The sequence below is a fragment of the Oncorhynchus gorbuscha genome, linkage group LG23 (genome assembly GCF_021184085.1).
Source record: "Oncorhynchus gorbuscha isolate QuinsamMale2020 ecotype Even-year linkage group LG23, OgorEven_v1.0, whole genome shotgun sequence".
In the NCBI taxonomy this organism is placed as follows: Eukaryota; Metazoa; Chordata; class Actinopteri; order Salmoniformes; family Salmonidae; genus Oncorhynchus; species Oncorhynchus gorbuscha.
Window position 1 is genome coordinate 9,419,261 of NC_060195.1, and position 26,697 is coordinate 9,445,957.

A 26,697-nucleotide genomic window follows, 5' to 3' on the forward strand; every position below is an offset into this window, starting at 1 on the left:
CCCGTATACAGCAGGCAGCATTTAGCCCGTATACAGCAGGCAGCATTTAGCCCGTATACAGCAGGCAGCATTTAGCCCGTATACAGCAGGCAGCATTTAGCCCGTATACAGCAGGCAGCATTTAGCCCGTATACAGCAGGCAGCATTTAGCCCGTATACAGCAGGCAGCATTTAGCCCGTATACAGCAGGCAGCATTTAGCCCGTATACAGCAGGCAGCATTTAGCCCGTATACAGCAGGCAGCATTTAGCCCGTATACAGCAGGCTTCTTTCCTACTTTACACTCCTTGTTCCAATGTCCAACAGCCCCACACCTTTGTTTTTTTCTCTAAGTTTCGTTGCCTTACCTTTGCCATTGAAACTATAGTTAGTGACTTTCCCCGTGGTCGTATTAACCCCTCGCACATCTGTTCAGTGAGCAGAGTTTTTTTTCCCCCTACCCCTAAAGCATCCTGCTTTATTTCCTCCACTACCCCCTCAACCCCTCAATTGCCTTTTTTTTTTTTTTATCAAACCTGCCATCAAAACCAAAGTACAAATTATATCTATGTACTCACATTTTGAAGCGGAGTACTTCTACAAATGAATTTTAATCAGTTATACTCTTCTGTTGATTAAACGCTGACATCAGAATAATATAATATAATAATATAATAATAATAATATATGCCATTTAGCAGACGCTTTTATCCAAAGCGACTTACAGTCATGTGTGCATACGTTCTACGTATGGGTGGTCCCGGGGATCGAACCCACTACCCTGGCGTTACAAGCGCCATGCTCTACCAACTGAGCTACAGAAGAACACTTGTATATTGAGCTTGCGATTTCTCATTGACATCATTGTGCACAACAGCATGTCTGAGTTCTTTGTTTGATTTGAGTTTTCCGTCAACAGGGAAGTGCTGGTCAATTTGACCCAGTTTGCTCATTTTTTTTCCATATTCGAGCCAAATTGGTAGAATGCTCTTGCGCTTCTTTCAGCGGCCTCCATGGCTTTATTAAGATCCTCTAGCTCCGCTTCACAGGGAGAATCTGGTCCGTCTGTCACCATATCAATAGTTATTATTCCCAAACCTCTCCCGACCGTGTCCAGGGTGTTTAAGATTTCAACACTCTAGTCTATAAAACCCACCTTCTATTAACTACTTTCTAAGGTTGCTCTACCCACTTCCCCGGAGAATAGTTATGGTATTGATACCCACTTCCCCGGAGAATAGTTATGGTATTGATACCCACTTCCCCAGAGAATAGTTATGGTATTGATACCCACTTCCCCAGAGAATAGTTATGGTATTGATACCCACTTCCCCGGAGAATAGTTATGGTATTGATACCCACTTCCCCGGAGAATAGTTATGGTATTGATACCCAATTCCCCGGAGAATAGTTATGGTATTGATACCCACTTCTCCAGAGAATAGTTATGGTATTGATACCCCCTAACCCAGAGAATAGTTATGGTATTGATACCCAATTCCCCGGAGAATAGTTATGGTATTTGTGCCTATTAATTGGTAACGGCACTTAATACCTTGTATTAGAACCAATACTACAGTGTCTGTTAATGTATTACTGGAGAATACGGATGACTCAATGTCTTTATTCAAGTGTTGTGCATCAAATATCACTGTTGTTGATAACACACATTACCAGAATGATTCACACTTCCTATTTCCACATAATCTGTCATGGGGAATAAACCAACCTCTCTCCTTATTGCTAATGTTCCTACACGAATCTCAAACAGTTTTCGAATATCTTATTGCTTTTCTTTTAACCATGCATGTGGCTTTTCTTCAGAGTTTATAGGTAACCTTCTTATCACTATCCAGATACGCTCTACTGCCTCACTGTCACTGCAGCTGGGATTTCTGTCCTCTTTTACAGATCTCGCAGAGGAAAACCTCCACTTGGGACCTAATCCTTAAAGGAACCCACCCTACACCATATATTTACGACCGGTCCTTTCTCAATGGGCCCTACTGAATAAACTCAGGCTTTCTAGATCCGTATCCTATAAGTGGTCAGGCTACGATTCTCATCTCCCCAAGATATCAAAATGAGTGGAAACAACAGGTGTAGGATCTGTGCCTACCTTGTTTGTTGCCAGCTCTGGACTTCCTGGTTTGACTATAAATCATGGTGAATCCTGCCGACAACGCCAACCATTAGGTTCTAATTATTAGAGTAAGAACTCAACGGACACTGTGAAAGCTTAAACCAAGTTTATTCTTCCCAAAGGATCAAACTTCTGAAGCGACAAAAACATGTTTAAAATAGTGGTGGTATTTGTACCCCACTTTGGGTGAAGTCTCCTCCTTCTCGCTAAACATTATCTTTATTGCTAGGCAGGAAACTAAGTGATTCGGGCAATAACATTTTCCTTCCCCCTTAATATGACATGACCTCCACCCCCTTCATCACTAATCCATGACTCTCTCTCCCCTTATCAATGCCTGCCAAATGTGATTTGCTCAGTACATTCCAAGCTTAATTACACCCACCATATACCTTCCTCCTTCAGATAACCATTAGCCTCTGGTGTAGACCCTCGGCTATGCCACCCCTCAGGTCTCTATTATAACTAATGATTCATAACATTTAAAGTTCAGACATCCCAAAGCCATCACTATCCATCGGTTGCTTGCTCCTTGCTGGAAAGGGCAATATGAAGAAAATACCAGATCCAGCAGAGTACAGTTTAGGATGGCATGCCGTGACAGAAGGATACCCTACTATGTGTTCACTATACTTTGGCATTCTTCCTTCAGGTGGTGGAAGCTTCTAACGGGACAACCATGAACTGCCACAGAAACCAGACGGCTGTGACCGTCCCCAGCTTTGACTCCCGTCTCTACATGTTGTGTCTCCTGCCAGCTGTTATACTCCTGGTGTTCACCCGCAACCTGAAGTACCTGGCCCCCCTCTCTCTGGCAGCCAACCTGGCCATGTGTACTAGTCTGGTCCTCATCTACTTCTTCTGCTTCACGGTAGGTACTGCAGGGCTGTCTTCTGCTTCACGGTAGGTACTGCAGGGCTGTCTTCTGCTTCATGGTAGGTACTGCAGGGCTGTATTCTGCTTCATGGTAGGTACTGTCTTCTGCTTCATGGTAGGTACTGCAGGGCTGTCTTCTGCTTCATGGTAGGTACTGCAGAGCTGTCTTCTGGTGGGAGGTACCAACATGAACTTGTCCGAATAAGAAACACAACTTTTCTGTTGCAAAACTGTTTGCTACAGTGTGCACTAATGAATACACTCCAGTCCCATGACACGTCTTACATTCCCTAGCAAGAAACCCCCCCAAAATGTTGTCAAACAGAAGGGGGAACTAATGAAGAATCACTAACAACAACCAAAACAAAACTGGTGGGGTTTTAGGATGGGTTCTGAAAAACACTCATTAAGGTGTCTACTGAAAGTTGACTTGCAACAACTGGGACCTAAAAGACACCCACCATGAGCACCCACTAAAACTTTGCCCAAGAAGAGGCAAACACAATTAAAAACCAACACCAAACTTCGACAGGAAGGAGACTCCAAAGTGGAGCAGAACAGGGGAAAATCAGATTTAGTTTTTGTTTGTTAGAAATCAAAATGGGGAGAGCTGACTAAAGGTGTTAACCCTCCACATCTCTCCAGACAACTGGAGCAGTGGGCCAGCCACTCTTAAATATCCCCTGGGCCAGCCACTCTTAAATATCCCCTGGGCCAGCCACTCTTAAATATCCCCTGGGCCAGACACTCTTAAATATCCCCTGGGCCAGACACTCTTACATATCCCCTGGGCCAGACACTCTTACATATCCCCTGGGCCAGACACTCTTACATATCCCCTGGGCCAGACACTCTTACATATCCCCTGGGCCAGACACTCTTACATATCCCCTGGGCCAGACACTCTTACATATCCCCTGGGCCAGACACTCTTACATATCCCCTGGGCCAGACACTCTTACATATCCCCTGGGCCAGACACTCTTACATATCCCCTGGGCCAGCACAGGTAAAACACCATACTGACTAACGAGGTGACACCAATGTGTTAACGTGATAACCTCTAACCTTGAAAAATAAATGTAGAAGCCTGTAACACACTGGGCCGTTCCCTCAGTCTCAGCTTTAGTTGGTTTATTCATGACGTTGGCACTTAAAAGCTGAATTACAGTAAATACATAACTTACTTGATGCAAAGCTCCAAAACATCCGTTCTTAACAATGTTATCCGCTCTTAACAATGTTATCCGCTCTTAACAATGTTATCCGCTCTTAACAATGTTATCCGCTCTTAACAATGTTATCCGCTCTTAACAATGTTATCCGCTCTTAACAATGTTATCCGCTCTTAACAATGTTATCCGCTCTTAACAATGTTATCCGCTCTTAACAATGTTATCCGCTCTTAACAATGTTATCCGCTCTTAACAATGTTATCCGCTCTTAACAATTATCCGTTAACAATCCGCTCTTAACAATGTTATCCGCTCTTAACAATGTTATCCGCTCTTAACAATGTTATCCGCTCTTAACAATGTTATCCGCTCTTAACAATGTTATCCGCTCTTAACAATGTTATCCGCTCTTAACAATGTTATCCGCTCTTAACATCAACTCTCTGCTCCATGGCCAAATGTTCTGTGGGCATCGATGTGGGTGCAAACCCATGAGCCCCTTTGGCCCTTCATCATGAGTTCTGATTGGTTTTGTGGCCCCCACCTCCATCAAAGTTGCCCATCTCTACTTAAGACATTCAGAATGGTGGACAAATGCATTCTGGGGGCAAATGGAGCCACTTCAAATGATCACTATCCCAATCAGATGTATAATAGATCAAAATACAGGTACCTGCGTCAATGAAAGAAACTGCTTGAGTAAATGAAGGACACAAAGTATACTGAACGCAGGTGCTGCCACACAGATGTGGTTTCTGAGTTAATTATGCAGTGAACATCCCATCATGCTTAGCGTGGTGTATAAAAATGGCCTGTTAGCCCATTATCTTTGGCTACCATGGCTAGAAAAAGAGTCCTCCTTCCAGGGGGACCCTGACCATTGGGGCGGCTGATGGGCTGTGTGTTTCCGCCAGTGTTTCTACCACCATCAAAACGCCAAACGATGGAGTTTGTGGTGGAAGAACGATGTCGTATTCCTCCAATAGAGTTCCAGACACTGGGTGGAATCTATGCGAAATCTCAAACATCCTATAATGTTAACTGCTATGCATTGTTATTTAATGACCTTACTGGACTTAATTTGATATTCAACCAATTTTCTGTTTTTGATTTCCAGAACATCCCAAATCATATCAACCTGCCCAAGGTGGGTCATGCCAAAGACTACCCTCTCTTCTTTGGAACGGCCATCTTTGCTTTCGAGGGGATAGGAGTGGTAACGTATTACTGTTCATGTTGAACATATGCTGCAAAAAAACAACATTATTACCATGTTAATACTGACATAATTTTATGGTATTACAACGTCACTACATTTAGTAAGGTGTAGTTTCATTGGTATAATGGCAACTTATGGTGAAGTGTCACCTAACGTTGTACCTCTCCATGTCTCAGGTCCTGCCCCTGGAGAACAAGATGCAGAAGCCTCAGAGTTTCAATATGGTTCTATGTCTGGGTATGGGCATCGTCACCTTCCTCTATATCAGCTTGGGGACCATAGGGTACATCACCTTTGGAGAGGCCATAGGGGGAAGTATCACCCTTAACTTACCCAACTGCTGGTGAGTTCTTCTTACAATGTCCTGAAGAGATGGTGCTGTATAGAATCATCACATAGATACTGAAGAGATGGTGCTGTATAGAATCACATAGATACTGAAGAGATGGTGCTGTATAGAATCACATAGATACTGAAGAGATGGTGCTGTATAGAATCACATAGATACTGAAGAGATGGTGCTGTATAGAATCACAAAGCAGCTGTATTTTTTAACAGTAACACTGTAAATAACACTGTAAATAACACTGTAGCTCAGTTGGTAGAGCATGGCGCTTGTAACGCCAGGGTAGTGGGTTCGATCCCCGGGACCACCCATACGTAGAATGTATGCACACATGACTGTAAGTCGCTTTGGATAAAAGCGTCTGCTAAATGGCATATATTATTATATATTATTAACACTGGTCATAATTATATTCATCGAAAGGCTTTTGGTCATTTTTGGATTGTCCGAAGTGTGCATCGTCTTGAAGATTTGACCAAAATAGGATCCCCTCTCTCTCTTTACTATGGCCCTAAATAGGATCCTCTCTCTCTCTTTACTGTGGCTATAAGAGACAAAGTAGAGTCGACGGCTCAGACACGAGGTATGTGGCAGGGTCTGCAGTCAATCACAGACTACAAAAAGAAAACCAGCCTTGTCGCGGACCAGGATGTCTTGCTCCCAGGCAGACTAAACAACTTCTTTGCTCGCTTTGAGGACAATACAGTGCCACTGACACGGCCCGCTACCAAAACCTGCGGGATCTCCTTCACTGTAGCCAATGTGAGTAAAGCATTTCAACGTGTTAACCCTCGCAAGGCTGCAGGCCCAGACGGCATCCCCAGCCACGTCCTCAGAGCAGGCGCAGACCAGCTGGCTGGTGTGTTTACAGACATATTCAATCAATCCTTATCCCAGTCTGCTGTCCCCACATGCTTCAAGAGGGCCACCATTGTTCCTGTTCCCAAGAAAGCCCTAAATGCCCTAACGGTAGCACTCACTTCCGTCATCATGAAGTGCTTTGAGTGACTAGTCAAGGACCATATCACCTCCACCCTGCCTGACACCCTAGACCCAATCCAATGTGCTTAACACCCCAATAGGTCAACAGATGACGCAACCACACTGCACACTGCCCAAACCCATCTAGACAAGAGGAATACCTATTTGAGAATGCTGTTCATCAACTACAGCTCAGCATTTAACACCATGGTACCCTTCAAATTCGTCATTAAGCTCGAGACCCTGGGTCTCGACCCCGCCCTGTACGGACTGACGGGCCGCCCCCAGGTGGTGAGGGTAGGTAACAACATCTCCACCCCGCTGATCCTCAACACTGGGGCCCCACAAGGGTGCGTTCTGAGCCCTCTCCTGTACTCCCTGTTCACCCATGACTGCGTGGCCACGCACGCCTCCAACTCAATCATCAAGTTTGCGGACGACACTAAAGTGGTAGGTTTGATTACCAACAACGAAGAGACGGCCTACAGGGAGGAGGTGAGGGACCTCGGAGTGTGATGTCAGGAAAATAACCTCACACTCAACGTCAACAAAACAAAGGAGATGATCGTGGACTTAAGGAAACAGCAGAGGGAGCACCCCCCTATCCACATCGACGGGACAGTAGTGGAGAGGGTAGTCAATTTTAAGTGACTCGGCGTACACATCACGGACAAACTGAATTGGTCTACCCACACAGACAGCGTCGTGAAGAAGGCGCAGTAGCGCTTCTTCAACCTCAGTAGGCTGAAGAAATTTGGCGTGTCAAATTCGCACTCACAAACTTTTACAGATGCACAATCGAGAGCATCCTGGCGGGCTGTATCACCGCCTGGTACGGCAACTGCTCTGCCCACAGCCATAAGGCTCTTCAGAGGGTAGTGAGGTCTGCACAACGCACCACCGGGGGCAACTTACCTGCCCTCCAGGACACCTATACCACCCGATGTTACAGGAAGGCCATAAAGATCATCAAGAACAACAACCACCCGAACCACTGCCTGTTCACCCCACTGTCATCCAGAAGGCAAGGTCAGTACAGGTGCATCAAAGCTTTGACCGAGAGACTGAAAAACAGCTTCTATCTCAAGACCATCAGACTGTTAAACAGCCATCACTAATATTGAGTGGCTGCTACCAACATACTGACTCAACTCCAGCCACCTTAATAATGGAAATTGATGTAAAAAATGTATCACTAGCCACTTTAAATAATGGCACTTTATATAATGTTTACATACCCTACATTACTCATCTCATATGTATATACTGTACACGATACCATCTACTGCGTCTTGCCTATGCCGTTCTGTACCATCACTCATTCATATATTTTTATGTACATATTCTTCATTCCTTTACACTTGTGTGTATAAGGTAGTAGTTGTGGAATTGTTAGTTAGATTACTTGTTGGTTATTAATGCATTCGGAACTAGAAGCACAAGCATTTCACTACACTCGCATTAACATCTGCTAACCATGTGTATGTGACAAATACAATCTGATGTTCTGTAAATACCACTCCTGTATCTGTCTCTATGGAGACACAGACACAATGACTGGGAGGTGTTCTGTAAATACCACTCCTGTATCTGTCTCTATGGAGACACAGACACAATGACTGGGAGGTGTTCTGTAAATACCACTCCTGTATCTGTCTCTATGGAGACACAGACACAATGACTGGGAGGTGTTCTGTAAATACCACTCCTGTATCTGTCTCTATGGAGACACAGACACAATGACTGGGAGGTGTTCTGTAAATACCACTCCTGTATCTGTCTCTATGGAGACACAGACACAATGACTGGGAGGTGTTCTGTAAATACCACTCCTGTATCTGTCTCTATGGAGACACAGACACAATGACTGGGAGGTGTTCTGTAAATATCCACTCCTGTATCTGTCTCTATGGAGACACAGACACAATGACTGGGAGGTGTTCTGTAAATACCACTCCTGTATCTGTCTCTATGGAGACACAGACACAATGACTGGGAGGTGTTCTGTAAATACCACTCCTGTATCTGTCTCTATGGAGACACAGACACAATGACTGGGAGGTGTTCTGTAAATACCACTCCTGAATCTGTCTCTATGGAGACACAGACACAATGACTGGGAGGTGTTCTGTAAATACCACTCCTGAATCTGTCTCTATGGAGACACAGACACAATGACTGGGAGGTGTTCTGTAAATACCACTCCTGTATCTGTCTCTATGGAGACACAGACACAATGACTGGGAGGTGTTCTGTAAATACCACTCCTGTATCTGTCTCTATGGAGACACAGACACAATGACTGGGAGGTGTTCTGTAAATACCACTCCTGTATCTGTCTCTATGGAGACACAGACACAATGACTGGGAGGTGTTCTGTAAATACCACTCCTGTATCTGTCTCTATGGAGACACAGACACAATGACTGGGAGGTGTTCTGTAAATACCACTCCTGAATCTGTCTCTATGGAGACACAGACACAATGACTGGGAGGTGTTCTGTAAATACCACTCCTGAATCTGTCTCTATGGAGACACAGACACAATGACTGGGAGGTGTTCTGTAAATACCACTCCTGAATCTGTCTCTATGGAGACACAGACACAATGACTGGGAGGTGTTCTGTAAATACCACTCCTGAATCTGTCTCTATGGAGACACAGACACAATGACTGGGAGGTGTTCTGTAAATACCACTCCTGTATCTGTCTCTATGGAGACACAGACACAATGACTGGGAGGTGTTCTGTAAATACCACTCCTGTATCTGTCTCTATGGAGACACAGACACAATGACTGGGAGGTGTTCTGTAAATACCACTCCTGTATCTGTCTCTATGGAGACACAGACACAATGACTGGGAGGTGTTCTGTAAATACCACTCCTGTATCTGTCTCTATGGAGACACAGACACAATGACTGGGAGGTGTTCTGTAAATACCACTCCTGAATCTGTCTCTATGGAGACACAGACACAATGACTGGGAGGTGTTCTGTAAATACCACTCCTGTATCTGTCTCTATGGAGACACAGACACAATGACTGGGAGGTGTTCTGTAAATACCACTCCTGAATCTGTCTCTATGGAGACACAGACACAATGACTGGGAGGTGTTCTGTAAATACCACTCCTGAATCTGTCTCTATGGAGACACAGACACAATGACTGGGAGGTGTTCTGTAAATACCACTCCTGTATCTGTCTCTATGGAGACACAGACACAATGACTGGGAGGTGTTCTGTAAATACCACTCCTGAATCTGTCTCTATGGAGACACAGACACAATGACTGGGAGGTGTTCTGTAAATACCACTCCTGTATCTGTCTCTATGGAGACACAGACACAATGACTGGGAGGTGTTCTGTAAATACCACTCCTGTATCTGTCTCTATGGAGACACAGACACAATGACTGGGAGGTGTTCTGTAAATACCACTCCTGTATCTGTCTCTATGGAGACACAGACACAATGACTGGGAGGTGTTCTGTAAATACCACTCCTGTATCTGTCTCTATGGAGACACAGACACAATGACTGGGAGGTGTTCTGTAAATACCACTCCTGTATCTGTCTCTATGGAGACACAGACACAATGACTGGGAGGTGCAGCAGTCACGTTGGTTGCAGGTTGGTGGCAGGTTACAAGATACCATGAATCAGACATCATGAGCCAGGGAGAATTCAATTTAAGGCAGTAAAGCCGACTGATTCTTTGCTCAATCGTGCCTTAATCAAAGTAATCAGTCAGGTAGATCTAGAAGGAACAGATCAGTCAGGTAGATCTAGAAGGAACAGATCAGTCAGGTACATCTAGAAGGAACAGATCGGTCAGGTACATCTAGAAGGAACAGATCGGTCAGGTACATCTAGAAGGAACAGATCAGTCAGGTAGATCTAGAAGGAACAGATCGGTCGGGTAGATCTAGAAGGAACAGATCGGTCGGGTAGATCTAGAAGGAACAGATCGGTCGGGTACATCTAGAAGGAACAGATCGGTCGGGTACATCTAGAAGGAACAGATCGGTCGGGTACATCTAGAAGGAACAGATCGGTCGGGTACATCTAGAAGGAACAGATCGGTCGGGTACATCTAGAAGGAACAGATCGGTCGGGTATCTAGAAGGAACAGATCGGGGTACATCTAGAAGGAACAGATCGGTCGGGTACATCTAGAAGGAACAGATCGGTCGGGTACATCTAGAAGGAACAGATCGGTCGGGTACATCTAGAAGGAACAGATCGGTCGGGTACATCTAGAAGGAACAGATCGGTCGGGTACATCTAGAAGGAACAGATTGAACAGGTCAGAGGGAGGCAGCATGAAAGAGAGTTGACCAGTGAACCTGTGAGGAGGCGTGGCTCACGACCAATTCCACTGTGCTCTCGGAGCTGCTCTCAGCTGTCAGTAGGGCCGGCATTGCAGGATCGGATAGTGGCCACGCACACACACACCTATAAATAAACACCACACAAACACACACACACCTAACCACCTGGCTCAAATGACAGGAAGCTGTGCCAATAGGTCACTCTGTTTCATCCACCTGGGCATCTAAACTGGATACCTTCTGTTCTGACTATCTATAGACTGATAGGAGGACGCTCTTTAACTTTGTCACGATGGAAAACAACACCAGGCGGTTCCGTACATACATCTGAATGTTTGGCTGGAGTATCAGTACCCTGTTTGTCTGAGCTGGAGTATCAGTACCCTGTTTGTCTGAGCTGGAGTATCAGTACCCTGTTTGTCTGAGCTGGAGTATCAGTACCCTGTTTGTCTGAGCTGGAGTATCAGTACCCTGTTTGTCTGAGCTGGAGTATCAGTACCCTGTTTGTCTGAGCTGGAGCTGTTTGTCTGAGCTGGAGTGTCAGTACCCTGTTTGTCTGAGCTGGAGTGTCAGTACCCTGTTTGTCTGAGCTGGAGTATCAGTACCCTGTTTGTCTGAGCTGGAGTGTCAGTACCCTGTTTGTCTGAGCTGGGGCTCACTCATATCAGACTACTCTCATTCATATCAGACTACTCTCATAACAGGGGCTCATTCATATCAGACTACTCTCATAACAGGGGCTCATTCATATCAGACTACTCTCATAACAGGGGCTCACTCCCAACTTGAATTGCAGCCATCAAAAGGCACAAGATTGTAACTACCGTCTCGGTTTCTGTTTCTACATGATGTATTATTGTCAAAATGCTGTGCTGTTTGACTATTACTTACTATTACTGATTATGTAATAATTAGCCCTACTCATTAATGAATATTTTGTCTCCTCAGGAACTTGAAATGCAGTCATCAATATAACCATGGTTGTGTGTGTCAGCCTTTGCTGTGACTTTAACCTCTCTCTCTCTGTGTCTTTCATTCTCTCTCTGTGTCTTTCATTCTCTCTGTGTCTTTCTCTCTCTCTGTGTGTGTCTCTCTCTGTCTCTCTCTCTCTGTCTCTCTCTCTGTGTGTCTCTCTGTCTCTCTCTCTCTGTCTCTCTCTCTCTGTCTCTCTCTGTCTCTCTCTGTCTCTCTCTGTCTCTCTCTGTCTCTCTCTGTCTCTCTCTCGCTCTCTCTCTTTGTCTCGCTCTCTCTCTTTGTCTCGCTCTCTCTCTCTGTCTTTCTCTCTCTGTCTCGCTCTCTCTCTCTGTCTCGCTCTCTCTCTCTCTCTGTCTTTCTCTCTCTGTGTCTCTCTCTGTGTGTCTTTCTCTCTCTCTCCAGGATGTATCAGATTGTAAAGCTTCTCTACTGTTTTGGTATCTACATCACCTTTGCCCTTCAGTTCTACGTGCCAGCTGCGATCCTGATTCCTCCTGCGTTGTCCCGCTTCTCAGAGAGATGGGAACTGACGGTTGATCTCCTGCTCCGCACTGCGCTCGTAGTCTTCACCTGTGAGTATGACGTCTATCTTTCTGTCTGATGCCCCCAGGGCAGTCTACCATCCCCAATGCCTCAGTGTGTAGTATTGCATCTGGCTAGACTCTGAAAACATCACTTCACCTGTGAGTCTGACTGAAGTCTCAAGCGCCTAGGCCGGGGGTAGGCAACTAGGCTCAGCCGCAGGCCAAATTTTGTAATAATATTTTGTACACAAACTTTCCACCTTCTCCACTACTGTCCTGTCTGTGGATAGGGGGGTGCTCCCTCTGCTGTTTCCTGAAGTCCACGATCATCTCCTTTGTTTTGTTGACGTTGAGTGTGAGGTTATTTTCCTGACACCACACTCCGAGGGCCCTCACCTCCTCCCTGTAGGCCGTCTCTTCGTTGTTGGTAATCAAGCCTACCACTGTAGTGTCGTCTGCGACCTTGATGATTGAGTTGGAGGTGTGACTGGCCACGCAGTCATGGGTGAACAGGGAGTACAGGAGAAGGCTTAGATCGCACCCTTGTGGGGCCCCAGTGTTGAGGATCAGCGGAGTGGAGATGTTGTTTCCTACCCTCACCACCTGGGGGCGGCCCGTCAGGAAGTCCAGGACCCAGTTGCACAGGGCCGGGACGAGACCCAGGGTCTCGAGCTTGATGACGAGTTTGGAGGGTACTATGGTGTTGAATGCTGAGCTGTAGTCGATGAATATCATTCTTACATAGGTATTCCTCTTGTCCAGATGGGATAGGGCAGTGTGGTTGCGTTTGCGTCGTCTGTGGACCTATTTGGGCGGTAAGCAAATTGGAGTGGGTCTAGGGTGTCAGGTAGGGTTGAGGTGATATGTTCCTTGAGTCTCTCAAAGCACTTCATGATGACGGAAGTGAGTGCTACGGGGCGATAGTCATTTAGCTCAGTTACCTTTGCTTTCTTGGGAACAGGAACAATGGTGGCCCTCTTGAAGCATGTGGGAACAACAGACTGGGATAAGGATCCTTTTGATGGCATAGAATGCTTTTCTTGCCTTGTATCTCAAATCGTCCACAACTCTGTGGAAGTTACCTGTGGTGTTGATATTTTGGCCGAGGTATGTATAGTTTTTTGTGTGCTCAAGGGCAACAGTGTCTAGATGGAATTTGTATTTGTGGGCCTGGGAACTGGACCTTTTTTGGAACACCATTATTTTTTTGTCTTATTGAGATTTACTGTCAGGGCTCAGGTCTGACGGAATCTGTGCAGAAGATCTAGGTGCTGCTGTAGGCCCTCCTTGGTTGGTGACAGAAGCACGAGATCATCAGCAAACAGTAGACGTTTCACTTCAGATTCTAGTAGGGTGAAGCCGGGTGCTGCAGACTGTTCTAGTGCCCGCGCCAATTTTGTTGACATATATGGTGAAGAGGGTGGGGCTTAAGCTGCATTCCTGCCCACACCCGCCTGCCCGACTACCATCACCATCCTGGACGGTTCCGACCTAGAATATGTGGATAACTACAAATACCTAGGTGTCTGGCTAGACTGTAAACTCTCCTTCCAGATTCATATTAAACATCTCCAATCCAAAATCATATCTAGAACCGGCTTTCTATTACGCAACAATGCCTCCACTCACGCCGCCAAACTTACCCTAGTAAAACTGACTATCCAACCGTTCCTCGACTTCGGCGATGTCATCTACAAAATAGCTTCCATCTCTCTACTCAGCAAACTGCGACCTGTATACTCTTGTCGGCTGGCCCTCGCTACATATTCATCGCCAGACCCACTGGCTCCAGGTCATCTATAAGTCTATGCTAGGTAAAGCTCCGCCTTATCTCAGTTCACTGGTCACGATAACAACACCCACCCGTTGCACACGTTCCAGCAGGTGTATCTCACTGATCATCCCCAAAGCCAACACCTCATTTGGCCGCCTTTCCTTACAGTTCTCTGCTGCCAGTGACTGGAACGAATTGCAAATATCGCTGAAGTTGGAGACTTTTATTTCCCTCACCAACTTTAAACATCAACTATTTGAGCAGTTAACCAATCACTGCAGCTGCACATAGTCCATCTGTAAATATCCCACCCAATCTACCTACCTCATCCCCATACTGTTTTTATTTGATTTACTTTGCTGCTCTTTTGCACACCAGTATCTCTACTTGCACATCATCATCTGCTCATTTATCACTCCAGTATTAATCTGCTAAATTGTAATTATTCACTCCTATGGCCTATTTATTGCCTACCTCCTCATGCCTTTTGCACACACTGTATATAGACATCATTTTTTCTACTATGTTATTGGCTTGTTTATTGTTTTATTGGCTTGTGTCACACTGCTTTGCTTTATCTTGGCCAGGCTGCAGTTGTAAATGAGTACTTGTTCTCAACTAGCCTACCTGGTTAAATAAAGGTGAAATAAAATAAAAAATAAAAGTAAGGGCTATTTGGCCAAGAAGGAGAGTGATGGTGTGCTGTATCAGATGACCTGGCCTCCACAATCACCTGACCTCAACCCAAATGAGATGGTTTGGGATGATTTGGACCGCAGAGTGAAGGAAAAGAAAGAATAGAAAAATAAAAAAACACGGCCCTGTGGGAAGAAATGTGCCTATTTTAACCGCACACTTGTTGTTTGTGTACATGGATTTTATAATTTATAATTGAGTCTAAGGCTTTTTTGAAATCAACAAAGCATGAAAAGACTTTGCCTTTGTTTTGGTTTGTTTATTTGTCAATTAGGGTGTGCAGTGTGAATACGTGGTCTGTTGTATGGTAATTTGGTAAAAAGCCAATTTGACATTTGCTCAGTACATTGTTTTCATTGAGGAAATGCACGGGTCTGCTGTTAATGATAATGCAGAGGTTGCTGTTGATGCATATCCCACGGTAGTTATTGGGGTCAAATGTGTCTCTTTCTCTCTGTGTCTCTTTCGCTGTGTGTGTGTGTGTGTGTGTCTCTCAATTTTAACTTCAATTTGCTTTATTGGCATGACGTAACAATGAACATATTGGCCAAGCTTACTTTGGATATTTACAATATTAAGATAATCAAAATTGTCAATGGGACAACAGTAACAACATTAACTAAGGGTCAAAATAACCACACATTGAACAATAACAATAAGCATACAGTAGAGTACATGTGCAGGTTGATTGGTCTGTCAGACACTGTCCCTCGTATTATGACAGGCAGCAATGTAGTGTGCTGCCAACCCACAGCTCTCTGCGTCCTCCCCCAACAGGAGGGGTAGCCTATTCTCATCAGAGAGGTCTCTCTCTCGCTCTCTCTCCCTTTCTCTCTCTGTGGCTTGCTCTCTCTCTCTCTCTGCCTTACATTTCTCTCTCTGCCTTACATTTCTCTCTCTCTCTCTGCCTTACATTTCTCTCTCTCTCTCTCTCTCTGCCTTACATTTCTCTCTCTCTCTCTCTCTGCCTTACATTTCTCTCTCTCTCTCTCTGCCTTACATTTCTCTCTCTCTCTCTCTCTGCCTTACATTTCTCTCTCTCTCTCTTTCTCTCTCTCTCTCTGCCTTACATTTCTCTCTCTCTCTGCCTTACATTTCTCTCTCTCTCTCTCTCTCTGCCTTACATTTCTCTCTCTCTCATTTCTCTCTCTCTCTCTCTCTCTCTCTCTCGCTCTCTCTCGCTCTCTCTCGCTCTCTCTCGCTCTCTCTCTCTCTCGCTGCCTTACATTTCTCTGTGAAACACTGACAATTTCTGTTTCGCTCTCTCTGTTACTTTCTCTTTCTCTCGGTGGCATCTCTTGTAAAAGAGCCTTGAGTTTCAGATTCCTCTTGTTAATAATAGCCATGCAATTGGTAGAATGGCAGAAAGTTATGGTGAATGTGGTGTAGTCCTAGACAATTGTAATTTCTTCCTTTCTTTTGGCACGGACACTGAACTCCCAGTTCATTTGTTCTTAATGAGAGAGGACTTTTTCAAACAGCATTGTAACCATTGCAGCATGGCTCCTAGGAGCCGAGAGGCCACTTGTTGAATTTCCCAACCAATATCTGGGGGGGAAATGGTGTAATTAAAAAAATCTGTGAATTTGAAAATGTCTTCACGCTGCTATCTATGTTGCTTCTCGTGACGTTGTGTTGTCTCTAACTTTCTGCCCTTTGTGCTGTTGTCTCTAACTTTCTGCCCTTTGTGCTGTTGTCTCTAACTTTCTGCCCTTTGTGCTGTTGTCTCTTAACTTTCTGCCCTTTGTGCTGTTGTCTATGCCTAACATGTTTGTACCATGTTGTGCTGCTACCATGTTGTGCTGCTACCATGTTGTGTTGCTACCATGTTGTGTTGCTACCGTGTTGTAGTCATGTTGATGTTGCTACCGTGTTGTAGTCATGTTGGTGTTGCTACCGTGTTGTAGTCATGTTGATGTTGCTACCGTGTTGTAGTCATGTTGGTGTTGCTACCGTGTTGTAGTCATGTTGATGTTGCTACCGTGTTGTAGTCATGTTGGTGTTGCTACCGTGTTGTAGTCATGTTGGTTTGCTGCCCTTTGTAGTCATGTTGTGTTGCTACCGTGTTGTAGTCATGTTGATGTTGCTACCGTGTTGTTGTCATGTTGATGTTGCTACCGTGTTGTAGTCATGTTGGTGTTGCTACCGTGTTGTAGTCATGTTGGTGTTGCTACCGTGTTGTAGTCATGTTGGTGTTGCTACCGTGTTGTAGTCATGTTGGTGTTGCTACCGTGTTGTTATCATGTTGTGTTGCTTCCGTGTTGTAGTCATGTTGTGTTGCTACCGTGTTGTTATCATGTGGTGTTGCTTCCGTGTTGTAGTCATGTTGGTGTTGCTACCGTGTTGTAGTCATTTTGGTGTTGCTACCGTGTTGTTATCATGTTGTGTTGCTTCCGTGTTGTAGTCATGTTGTGTTGCTACCATACTCTGTTGTCTTTAAGTCTCTCTTTATGTAGTGTTGTGGTGGTGTCTCTCTTGTCGTGGTGTATTTTTGTCCTATATTTTTTATTTTTCAGGAGGACTTTTTCCTCTTCGGTAGGCAGTCATTGTAAATAAGAATTTTGTTCTTATTGACTCGCCTAGTTATATACAAAAAAACATGAACACTTTGTCTGCATGTACTACTGTTGAGACTGAAAATCAGTTGCTTGGTGTGAGATCTGGGATTGATACTTAGTCAGCTGACCTAAAATCTCTGACTCAGAGTAATAATCTATAGAAGTAGGTGTTTAGTGAAGTGACCATTAGACTAACTTCAGACTCTGACTCCTTGTGTTGTATGTGGATCAGAGTTCCTCAAACGGTCACTGGTCTGTTCTGATGCTTTGAAATATACTTCATCGAATCCAAAATCAAATCCAATTTTATTTGTCACATTGCGCTGAATACAACCTTACTGCTTAATGCTTACTTACAAGCCCTTAACTCTATTTCTTGAACTGCATTGTTGGGTAAGAAAATATTTAGAAAATAAACTAAAGTTAAAAAAATATATAAACAAGGCCTATATGCAGGGGGTACCGGTACTGAGTCAATGTGCAGGGTTACAGATTAGTTGAGGTAATTTGTACATGTAGGTAGGGGTAAAGTGACTATGCATAGATAATAAACAGCGAGTAGCAGCAGTGTAAAAACAAAGGGGGGTGTCCATGTAAATTATACGGGTGGTTGATTAATTGTTCATCAGTCTTATGGAATGGGGGTAGAAGCTGTTAAGGAGCCTTTTGGTCCTAGACTTGCCGGTACCACTTGCGGTACCAGTCTTTTACAATTGTTTTGGGCCTTCCTCTTGGCACTGCCTAGTATATAGGTCCTGGATGGCAGGAAGCTTGGCCCCAGGGATGTACTGGGCTGAACACACTACCCTCTGTAGTGCCTTACGGTCAGATACCAGGCAGTTGCCATACCAGTCGTTGATGAAACCAAGCTCTCGATGGTGCAGCTGTAGAACCCTTTGAGGATTTGGGGACCCATGCCAAAATTTTCAGTATCCTGAGAGGGAAAAGGTTGTTGTGCCCTCTTCACAACTGTCTTGGTGTGTTTGGACCATGGTAGTTTGTTGGTGATGTGGACACCAAGGAATTTAAAACTCTTGACCCGCTCCACTTCAGCCCCATCGATGTTAATGGGGGGTCTGTTTGGAGGCCGTTGGTGAACAGGATCCAGTTGCAGAGGGAGGTGTTTAGTCCCAGGGTCCTTAGCTTTGTGATGAGCTTTGTTGCACTATGGTGTTGAACGCTGAGCTGTAGTCAATGAACAGCATTCTAAAGGAACACATAGGTGTTCCTTCTGTCCAGGTGGAAAAGGGCAGTGTGGAGTGCGATTGAGATTGTTAAGGATCTGTTGGGGCGGTATGCGAATCTGTTGGGGCGGTATGCGAATTTGAGTGGGTCTGGGAGGATGGTGTTGATGTGAGCCACGAACCAGCCTTTCAATGCATTTCTTGGATATAGATGTGAGTACTACAGGGCAATAGACATTATGGCAGGTTACCTTGGCTTTCTTGGGCACAGGGACTATGGTGGTCTTCTTGAAACATGTAGGTATTACAGACTCGGTCAGGGAGAGGTTGAACATATCAGTGAAGACACTTGCCGGTTGGTCCGTGCATGCTCTGAGTACACGCCCTGGACCCACGGCCTTGTGACTGTTGACCTGTTTAAACGTCTTGCTCACATCGGCTACGGAGAGCATGATCACACAGTCGTCCTCAACAGCTGGTGCTCTCATGCATGCTTCAGTGTTGCTTGCCTTTCATCAAACGTCAAGGGCATTTAGCTTGTCTGATAGACTCGCGTCACTGGGCAGCTTGCGGCTCGGTTTCCCTTTGTAGAATGTACTGCTGACAAGAACTACAATTTACCTGCTCAACATTTAAATGACCTTTACAACATTGTATAGCTTGAAGAGCCACCACATCAGTGCTTTCCTTTAAGATTAGGGACATCAAACTCCAGACTAGGCTACTTGATCATTTTGAGTTAGTATTCTGAATGGGATAGTTTAAACCTCACCACCATAGTCTAACCTCATTTAGGCATAGTATCCAACCCCCATGTTTGAGGTAGAGTTAGCTACCTAACTCTAAACCTGTGGACACGATAAAGAACACACTGTGATGTCTTCAAGTTTGAGGAGGCAGCAGATTTCCTTTTAAATTTCCATTTTGAAATCCCTGAAGAATTGCTCAGTTCCTTTGAAGAGCTGTAACAGCTGTTTGATTCAACACACTCATCATGTATCAGATCATTCCATACCTCTTGATCCTTCCATACCCCTGAAACACCCTGTCCTCTGTCCTTCCATACCCCTGAAACACCCTGTCCTCTGTCCTTCCATACCCCTGAAACACCCTGTCCTCTCTGTCCTTCCATACCCCTGAAACACCCTGTCCTCTGTCCTTCCATACCCCTGAAACACCCTGTCCTCTGTCCTTCCATACCCCTGAAACACCCTGTCCTCTGTCCTTCCATACCCCTGAAACACCCTGTCCTCTGTCCTTCCATACCCCTGAAACACCCTGTCCTCTGTCCTTCCATACCCCTGAAACACCCTGTCCTCTGTCCTTCCATACCCCTGAAACACCCTGTCCTCTGTCCTTCCATACCCCTGAAACACCCTGTCCTCTGTCCTTCCATACCCCTGAAACACCCTGTCCTCTGTCCTTCCATACCCCTGAAACACCCTGTCCTCTGTCCTTCCATACCCCTGAAACACCCTGTCCTCTCTGTCCTTCCATACCCCTGAAACACCCTGTCCTCTCTGTCCTTCCATACCCCTGAAACACCCTGTCCTCTGTCCTTCCATACCCCTGAAACACCCTGTCCTCTGTCCTTCCATACCCCTGAAACACCCTGTCCTCTGTCCTTCCATACCCCTGAAACACCCTGTCCTCTGTCCTTCCATACCCCTGAAACACCCTGTCCTCTGTCCTTCCATACCCCTGAAACACCCTGTCCTCTGTCCTTCCATACCCCTGAAACACCCTGTCCTCTGTCCTTCCATACCCCTGAAACACCCTGTCCTCTGTCCTTCCATACCCCTGAAACACCCTGTCCTCTGTCCTTCCATACCCCTGAAACACCCTGTCCTCTGTCCTTCCATACCCCTGAAACACCCTGTCCTCTGTCCTTCCATACCCCTGAAACACCCTGTCCTCTCTGTCCTTCCATACCCCTGAAACACCCTGTCCTCTGTCCTTCCATACCCCTGAAACACCCTGTCCTCTCTGTCCTTCCATACCCCTGAAACACCCTGTCCTCTGTCCTTCCATACCCCTGAAACACCCTGTCCTCTGTCCTTCCATACCCCTGAAACACCCTGTCCTCTGTCCTTCCATACCCCTGAAACACCCTGTCCTCTGTCCTTCCATACCCCTGAAACACCCTGTCCTCTGTCCTTCCATACCCCTGAAACACCCTGTCCTCTGTCCTTCCATACCCCTGAAACACCCTGTCCTCTGTCCTTCCATACCCCTGAAACACCCTGTCCTCTCTGTCCTTCCATACCCCTGAAACACCCCGTCCTCTCTGTCCTTCCATACCCCTGAAACACCCTGTCCTCTGTCCTTCCATACCCCTGAAACACCCTGTCCTCTCTGTCCTTCCATACCCCTGAAACACCCTGTCCTCTGTCCTTCCATACCCCTGAAACACCCCGTCCTCTGTCCTTCCATACCCCTGAAACACCCTGTCCTCTGTCCTTCCATACCCCTGAAACACCCTGTCCTCTGTCCTTCCATGCCCCTGAAACACCCTGTCCTCTGTCCTTCCATGCCCCTGAAACACCCTGTCCTCTGTCCTTCCATACCCCTGAAACACCCTGTCCTCTGTCCTTCCATACCCCTGAAACACCCCGTCCTCTCTGTCCTTCCATACCCCTGAAACACCCTGTCCTCTGTCCTTCCATACCCCTGAAACACCCTGTCCTCTGTCCTTCCATGCCCCTGAAACACCCTGTCCTTCCATACCCCTGAAACACCCTGTCCTTCCATACCCCTGAAACACCCCGTCCTCTGTCCTTCCCCTTCTTCTTTTACTCCTCTGCTTTACTGCCAGGTCTTTCTCTCCTCTTGTTGGTTTGATTGTTATTGTATGAAACATGGTATGCAGATGAGCTCTGCCCTTAGCTGTCATAATACATATTGATAAGGCACTACATGTACAGTATGTGCCACTTTTTGTCTGCGGGACATTTTCTAGATTATTCAGTGTAGCTTCTCGGCTAATTCGAGTGAATGAGCCGATTTGTACGATGTACGGCCAAAACACAAAGACACATTCTCTCCATTGGCTAGCTGTACTTTACATTCAATGGATGGAGTTATATATATATATATATAAGGCTTTTGTATAGATCCTTTCACATTGAAAACCAAAAGATCTGTATCCTGGATTCTCTGGAGATGGGCTTGTCTTTGTTGCGCTCTGCATCTCTCTTTGTCTCATCCCAGAAGTTTGTCTGTATGTTCAATGGAGTTGAGTGGCTGGGTTGACGCGATATTTATTCGGTATAATCTACTTTTATGCTCCCAGTTCTTTTGAGCTTGTAGTCTGTTTCTAACTGGACGACGACAACAACAACAGAACACGGTTTGTCTTTCTCAGTCGAGGAAAAAGGTGCATACAATCAGAAATCTCTAGTTGCACTTCTAACTTTCTTGTAAAGGGGCTACAAAACACTGTCAAGAAACGTGTTGTAAACTTATTTCAAACAACTTAATTACAGTGAATTAAATTCAAAACTTATAAAGTTTAGTTGTATCATTTAGGGCTGGGAATTGTCAGGTACCTCACCAATACCATATTATCACCATAATTATGTTAATTATAATTATGTGCGGATATGTATTGCGATTCTATACTGTGATTTTATTGCCATTCCGTGGTCCAAATATATCTGCTGCAGAGAGACGAGTGAGAGCCATGAGAGAACCAGTTTTGATCATAGAAATAAAAGTGCTGAAAATCAATTGGCGCCCTATTTAATGGTCCTTCTGTAGCTCAGTTGGTAGAGCATGGCGCTTGTAACGCCAGGGTAGTGGGTTCGATCCCCGGGACCACCCATACGTAGAATGTATGCACACATGACTGTAAGTCGCTTTGGATAAAAGCGTCTGCTAAATGGCATATATTATTATTATATATTAATAAGAAGATGGAGAACAAGCTATTATGTATAATAAAAAATATATACATACTGGAGTTTTGGTGCAGCCAACTAGTGCAATGATATTGTGATAAGTGATCTTTCAGATTAAAACAAACTGGTTCATCATGAATGAATGAATGTGAAATGGCGGACGAGGAAGGCAATAATTCCCAGGGTACTAAACCTCTGTACTGCAGGCCTCAGGATGATGAGGCTAGCGTGTCTGTTGCTGTGTCTCTTGATGGAAACCGGATGTTGCGTGAGCCTCCTTAGACCTCTAACTTGTCTGAGAGGACAGGGGCAGAGAGCCATGACACGCGACCAGAGGGGGTGTCCTTGCATCCGGGACCTGGTCGACCAATCTGAGGAGGATAGTGTCCACACACACACACACACACACACACACACACACACACACACACACACACACACACACACAGAGAGAGACATGCACCCTGTCACCCCTCTACAGAGCTAGGAAGGGCAACAGACCCTCTGCACACATTTACATTTAAGTCATTTAGCAGACGCTCTTATCCAGAGCGACTTACAACCTAATCCCTTCTCATTTGTCCTCTCTTCTTCCCTCACGAAGAGAACGTACCCCAAAATCAAAGTGACACCTGGGTTAAAGAACACGGAAGGTCTCTGAGGGTTCAGAGAATGCAGGGAGGAAAGGGTAAAGGTCGCTCCAATGGCCTATCTAGTGTGCGTTTTCAGTTCTACTGTGCATAGGCATTCCTGTGTTGAGGTTTTTAGTCATAGCAGTGCATCTGATCTGATGAAAATTATATGTTGTGTTGGTTAGGTACTTCTTAAAAGCATTTGCTGTCCGTGTGTCCATTGATGATACTGTGATTAGTGGGTGGCGCTTGTTCGTACATTTTAGAGAATGTGTCTGCATTTGAAAAACGTGCAGATTGCATGCGACCAGCCTGAACTGATTTTCACCCCTGTGTGGGTGCTCTTCTTCTCTCACTCTCTCAGGCGTTCTCACTCTCTCAGCCATGGTAGCTCTTCTCCTCTGTCTCGCTCAGCCATGGTAGCTCTTCTCCTCCTTTCTCTCTCAGCCATGGTAGCTCTTCTTCTCTGTCTCTCTCAGCCATGGTAGCTCTTCTGCATTGTTTGCTGTTTGGGGTTTTAGGCTGGGTTTCTGTACAGCACTTTGAGATATCAGCTGATGTACGAAGGGCTATATAAATAAATTTGATTTGATTTGATTCTCCTCTGTCTCTCTCAGCCATGGTAGCTCTTCTCCTCTGTCTCTCTCATCCATGGTAGCTCTTCTCCTCCTGTCTCTCTCAGCCATGGTAGCTCTTCTCCTCCTTTCTCTCTCAGCCATGGTAGCTCTTCTCCTCCTGTCTCTCTCAGCCATGGTAGCTCTTCTCCTCTGTCTCTCTCAGCCATGGTAGCTCTTCTCCTCTTTCTCTCTCAGCCATGGTAGCTCTTCTCCTCTGTCTCTCTCAGCCATGGTAGCTCTTCTCCTCTGTCTCTCTCAGCCATGGTAGCTCTTCTCCTCTGTCTCTCTCAGCCATGGTAGCTCTTCTCCTCTGTCTCTCTCAGCCATGGTAGCTCTTCACCTCTGTCTCTCTCAGCCATGGTAGCTCTTCTCCTCTGTCTCTCTCAGCCATGGTAGCTCTTCTCCTCTGTCTCTCTCAGACCATGTTAGATTGAAAGTTAAGCTGTAACGAGTAGATTAACTGTAGAAAAGGCATTTCTCTGTGTTGTGAATAAACCTGACAAGAGCCCTGTGTTGAGAATAAAGAAACACAAACTAAAAATAGCAAATGAGCCTGTCTTTGACAAACTTGCTGCTTCTATTATACCCATAGTACCCAAAATGTATACATGCAATTATTTCAATCATGGTTTCACAATAAATGTACATGAACACTGAGCAGGGAACATTTTAATTTATTTATCCCTCCCGTTGAGAGATATAAACTGAACAAAAATACACTGCTCAAAAAAATAAAGGGAACACTAAAATAACACATCCTAGATCTGAATGAATTAAATATTCTTATTAAATACTTTTTCTTTACATAGTTGAATGTGCTGACAACAAAATCACACAAATGATCAATGGAAATTAAATTTATCAACCCATGGCGGTCTGGATTTGGAGTCGCACTCAAAATTATAGTGGAAAACCACACTACAGGCTGATCCAAATTTGCTGTAATGTCCTTAAATCAAGTCAAAATTAGGCTCAGTAGTGTGTGTGGCCTCCAAGTGCCTGTATGACCTCCCTACAATGCCTGAGCATGCTCCTGATGAGGTGGCAGATGGTCTCCTGAGGGATATCCTCCCAGACCTGGACGAAAGCATCCGCCAACTCCTGGACAGTCTGTGGTGCAACGTGGCGTTGGTGGATGGAGCGAGACATGATGTCCCAGATGTGCTCAATTGGATTCAGGTCTGGGGAACGGGCGGGCCAGTCCATAGCATCAATGCCTTCCTCTTGCAGGAACTGCTGACACACTCCAGCCACATGAGGTCTAGCATTGTCTTGCATTAGGAGGAACCCAGGGCCAACCGAACCAGCATATGGTCTCACAAGGGGTCTGAGGATCTCATCTCGGTACCTAATGGCAGTCAGGCTACCTCTGGCGAGCACATGCGCCCCCAAAGAAATGCCACCCCACACCATGACTGACCCACCACCAAACCGGTCATGCTGGAGGATGTTGCAGGCAGCAGAACGTTCTCTACGGCGTCTCCAGACTCTGTCATGTCTGTCACATGTGCTCAGTGTGAACCTGCTTTCATCTGTGAAGAGCACGGGCGCCAGTGACGAATTTGCCAATCTTGGTGTTCTCTGGCAAATGCCAAACATCCTGCACGGTGTTGGGCTGTAAGCACAACCCCCACCTGTGGACGTCGGGCCCTCATACCACCCTCATGGAGTCTGTTTCTGACCTTTTGAGCAGACACATGCACATTTGTGGCCTGCTGGAGGTCATTTTGCAGGGCTCTGGCAGTGCTCATCCTGCTCCTCCTTGCACAAAGGCGGAGGTAGCGGTCCTGCTGCTGGGTTGTTGCCCTCCTACGGCCTCCACGTCTCCTGATGTACTGGCCTGTCTCCTGGTAGCGCCTCCATGCTCTGGACACTGCGCTGACAGACACAGCAAACCTTCTTGCCACAGCTCGCATTGATGTGCCATCCTGGATGAGCTGCACTAACTGAGCCTCTTGTGTGGGTTGTGGACTGCGTCTCATGCTACCACTAGAGTGAAAGCACCGCCAGCATTCAAAAGTGACCAAAACATCAGCCAGAAAGCATAGGAACTGAGAAGTGGTCTGTGGTCGCCACCTGCAGAACCACTCCTTTATTGGGGGTGTCTTGCTAATTGCATGTAATTTCCACCTGTTGTCTATTCCATTTGCACAACAGCATGTGAAATGTTTGTGTTGCTTCCTAAGTGGACAGTTTGTTTTCACAGAAGTGTGATTGACTTGGAGTTACATTGTGTTGTTACAAAGTGTTCCCTTTTATTTTTTTGAGCAGTGTATATCCTTTTAAGACTCCCATTCCTGTGCGAGTAGCGTGACTACAGCTCAAGCTCATTACCATAACGCACAATGCGCAAAAATATTCCTAAAAATATTTAACCTCCACACATTAACAAGTAAAATAGCTCAAATGAAAGATAAACAAGTTGTTTATCTAGCCAGCAAGTCAGATTTCTAAAATGTTTTACGGCAAAAACATAGCACATATTTATGTCAAACCACCACCGCAGACATAGCTCATTAGCATAGCCAAGTAGGAAAAAATATGCAATCGACAAACGCAGGATTAAAAGAAAAATAATTTCACTAACCTTTTGAAATCTTCATCAGATGACAGTAATATAACATGTTACACAGTACATTCATTTTTTTCCAATAATATGCTATATATATCCATAAATCTCTGTTTACAATGATGCATCGTTCAAAAAATGCTACTAAAATGTCCGGAGAAATGACGATAGCTCCGGCAGATAACATCAGCTAACAAGGAATACACATCATAAA

At 45.4% G+C, this 26,697-nt stretch overlaps 1 protein-coding gene across 2 annotated transcripts in view; it reads left to right on the forward strand.

Moving 5' to 3' along the window:
• LOC124010957 (proton-coupled amino acid transporter 1-like) overlaps nucleotides 1–26,697 on the forward strand; it is a 62,464-nt gene that overhangs the window by 29,834 nt on the left and 5,933 nt on the right. For both annotated transcript variants that reach the window (XM_046323793.1, XM_046323794.1), the window contains exons 8-11: nucleotides 2,775–2,993; nucleotides 5,291–5,389; nucleotides 5,569–5,735; nucleotides 12,433–12,602. In XM_046323793.1, the coding sequence (XP_046179749.1) occupies nucleotides 2,775–2,993; nucleotides 5,291–5,389; nucleotides 5,569–5,735; nucleotides 12,433–12,602 (655 nt within the window). The remainder of the gene's footprint in view (nucleotides 1–2,774; nucleotides 2,994–5,290; nucleotides 5,390–5,568; nucleotides 5,736–12,432; nucleotides 12,603–26,697) is intronic.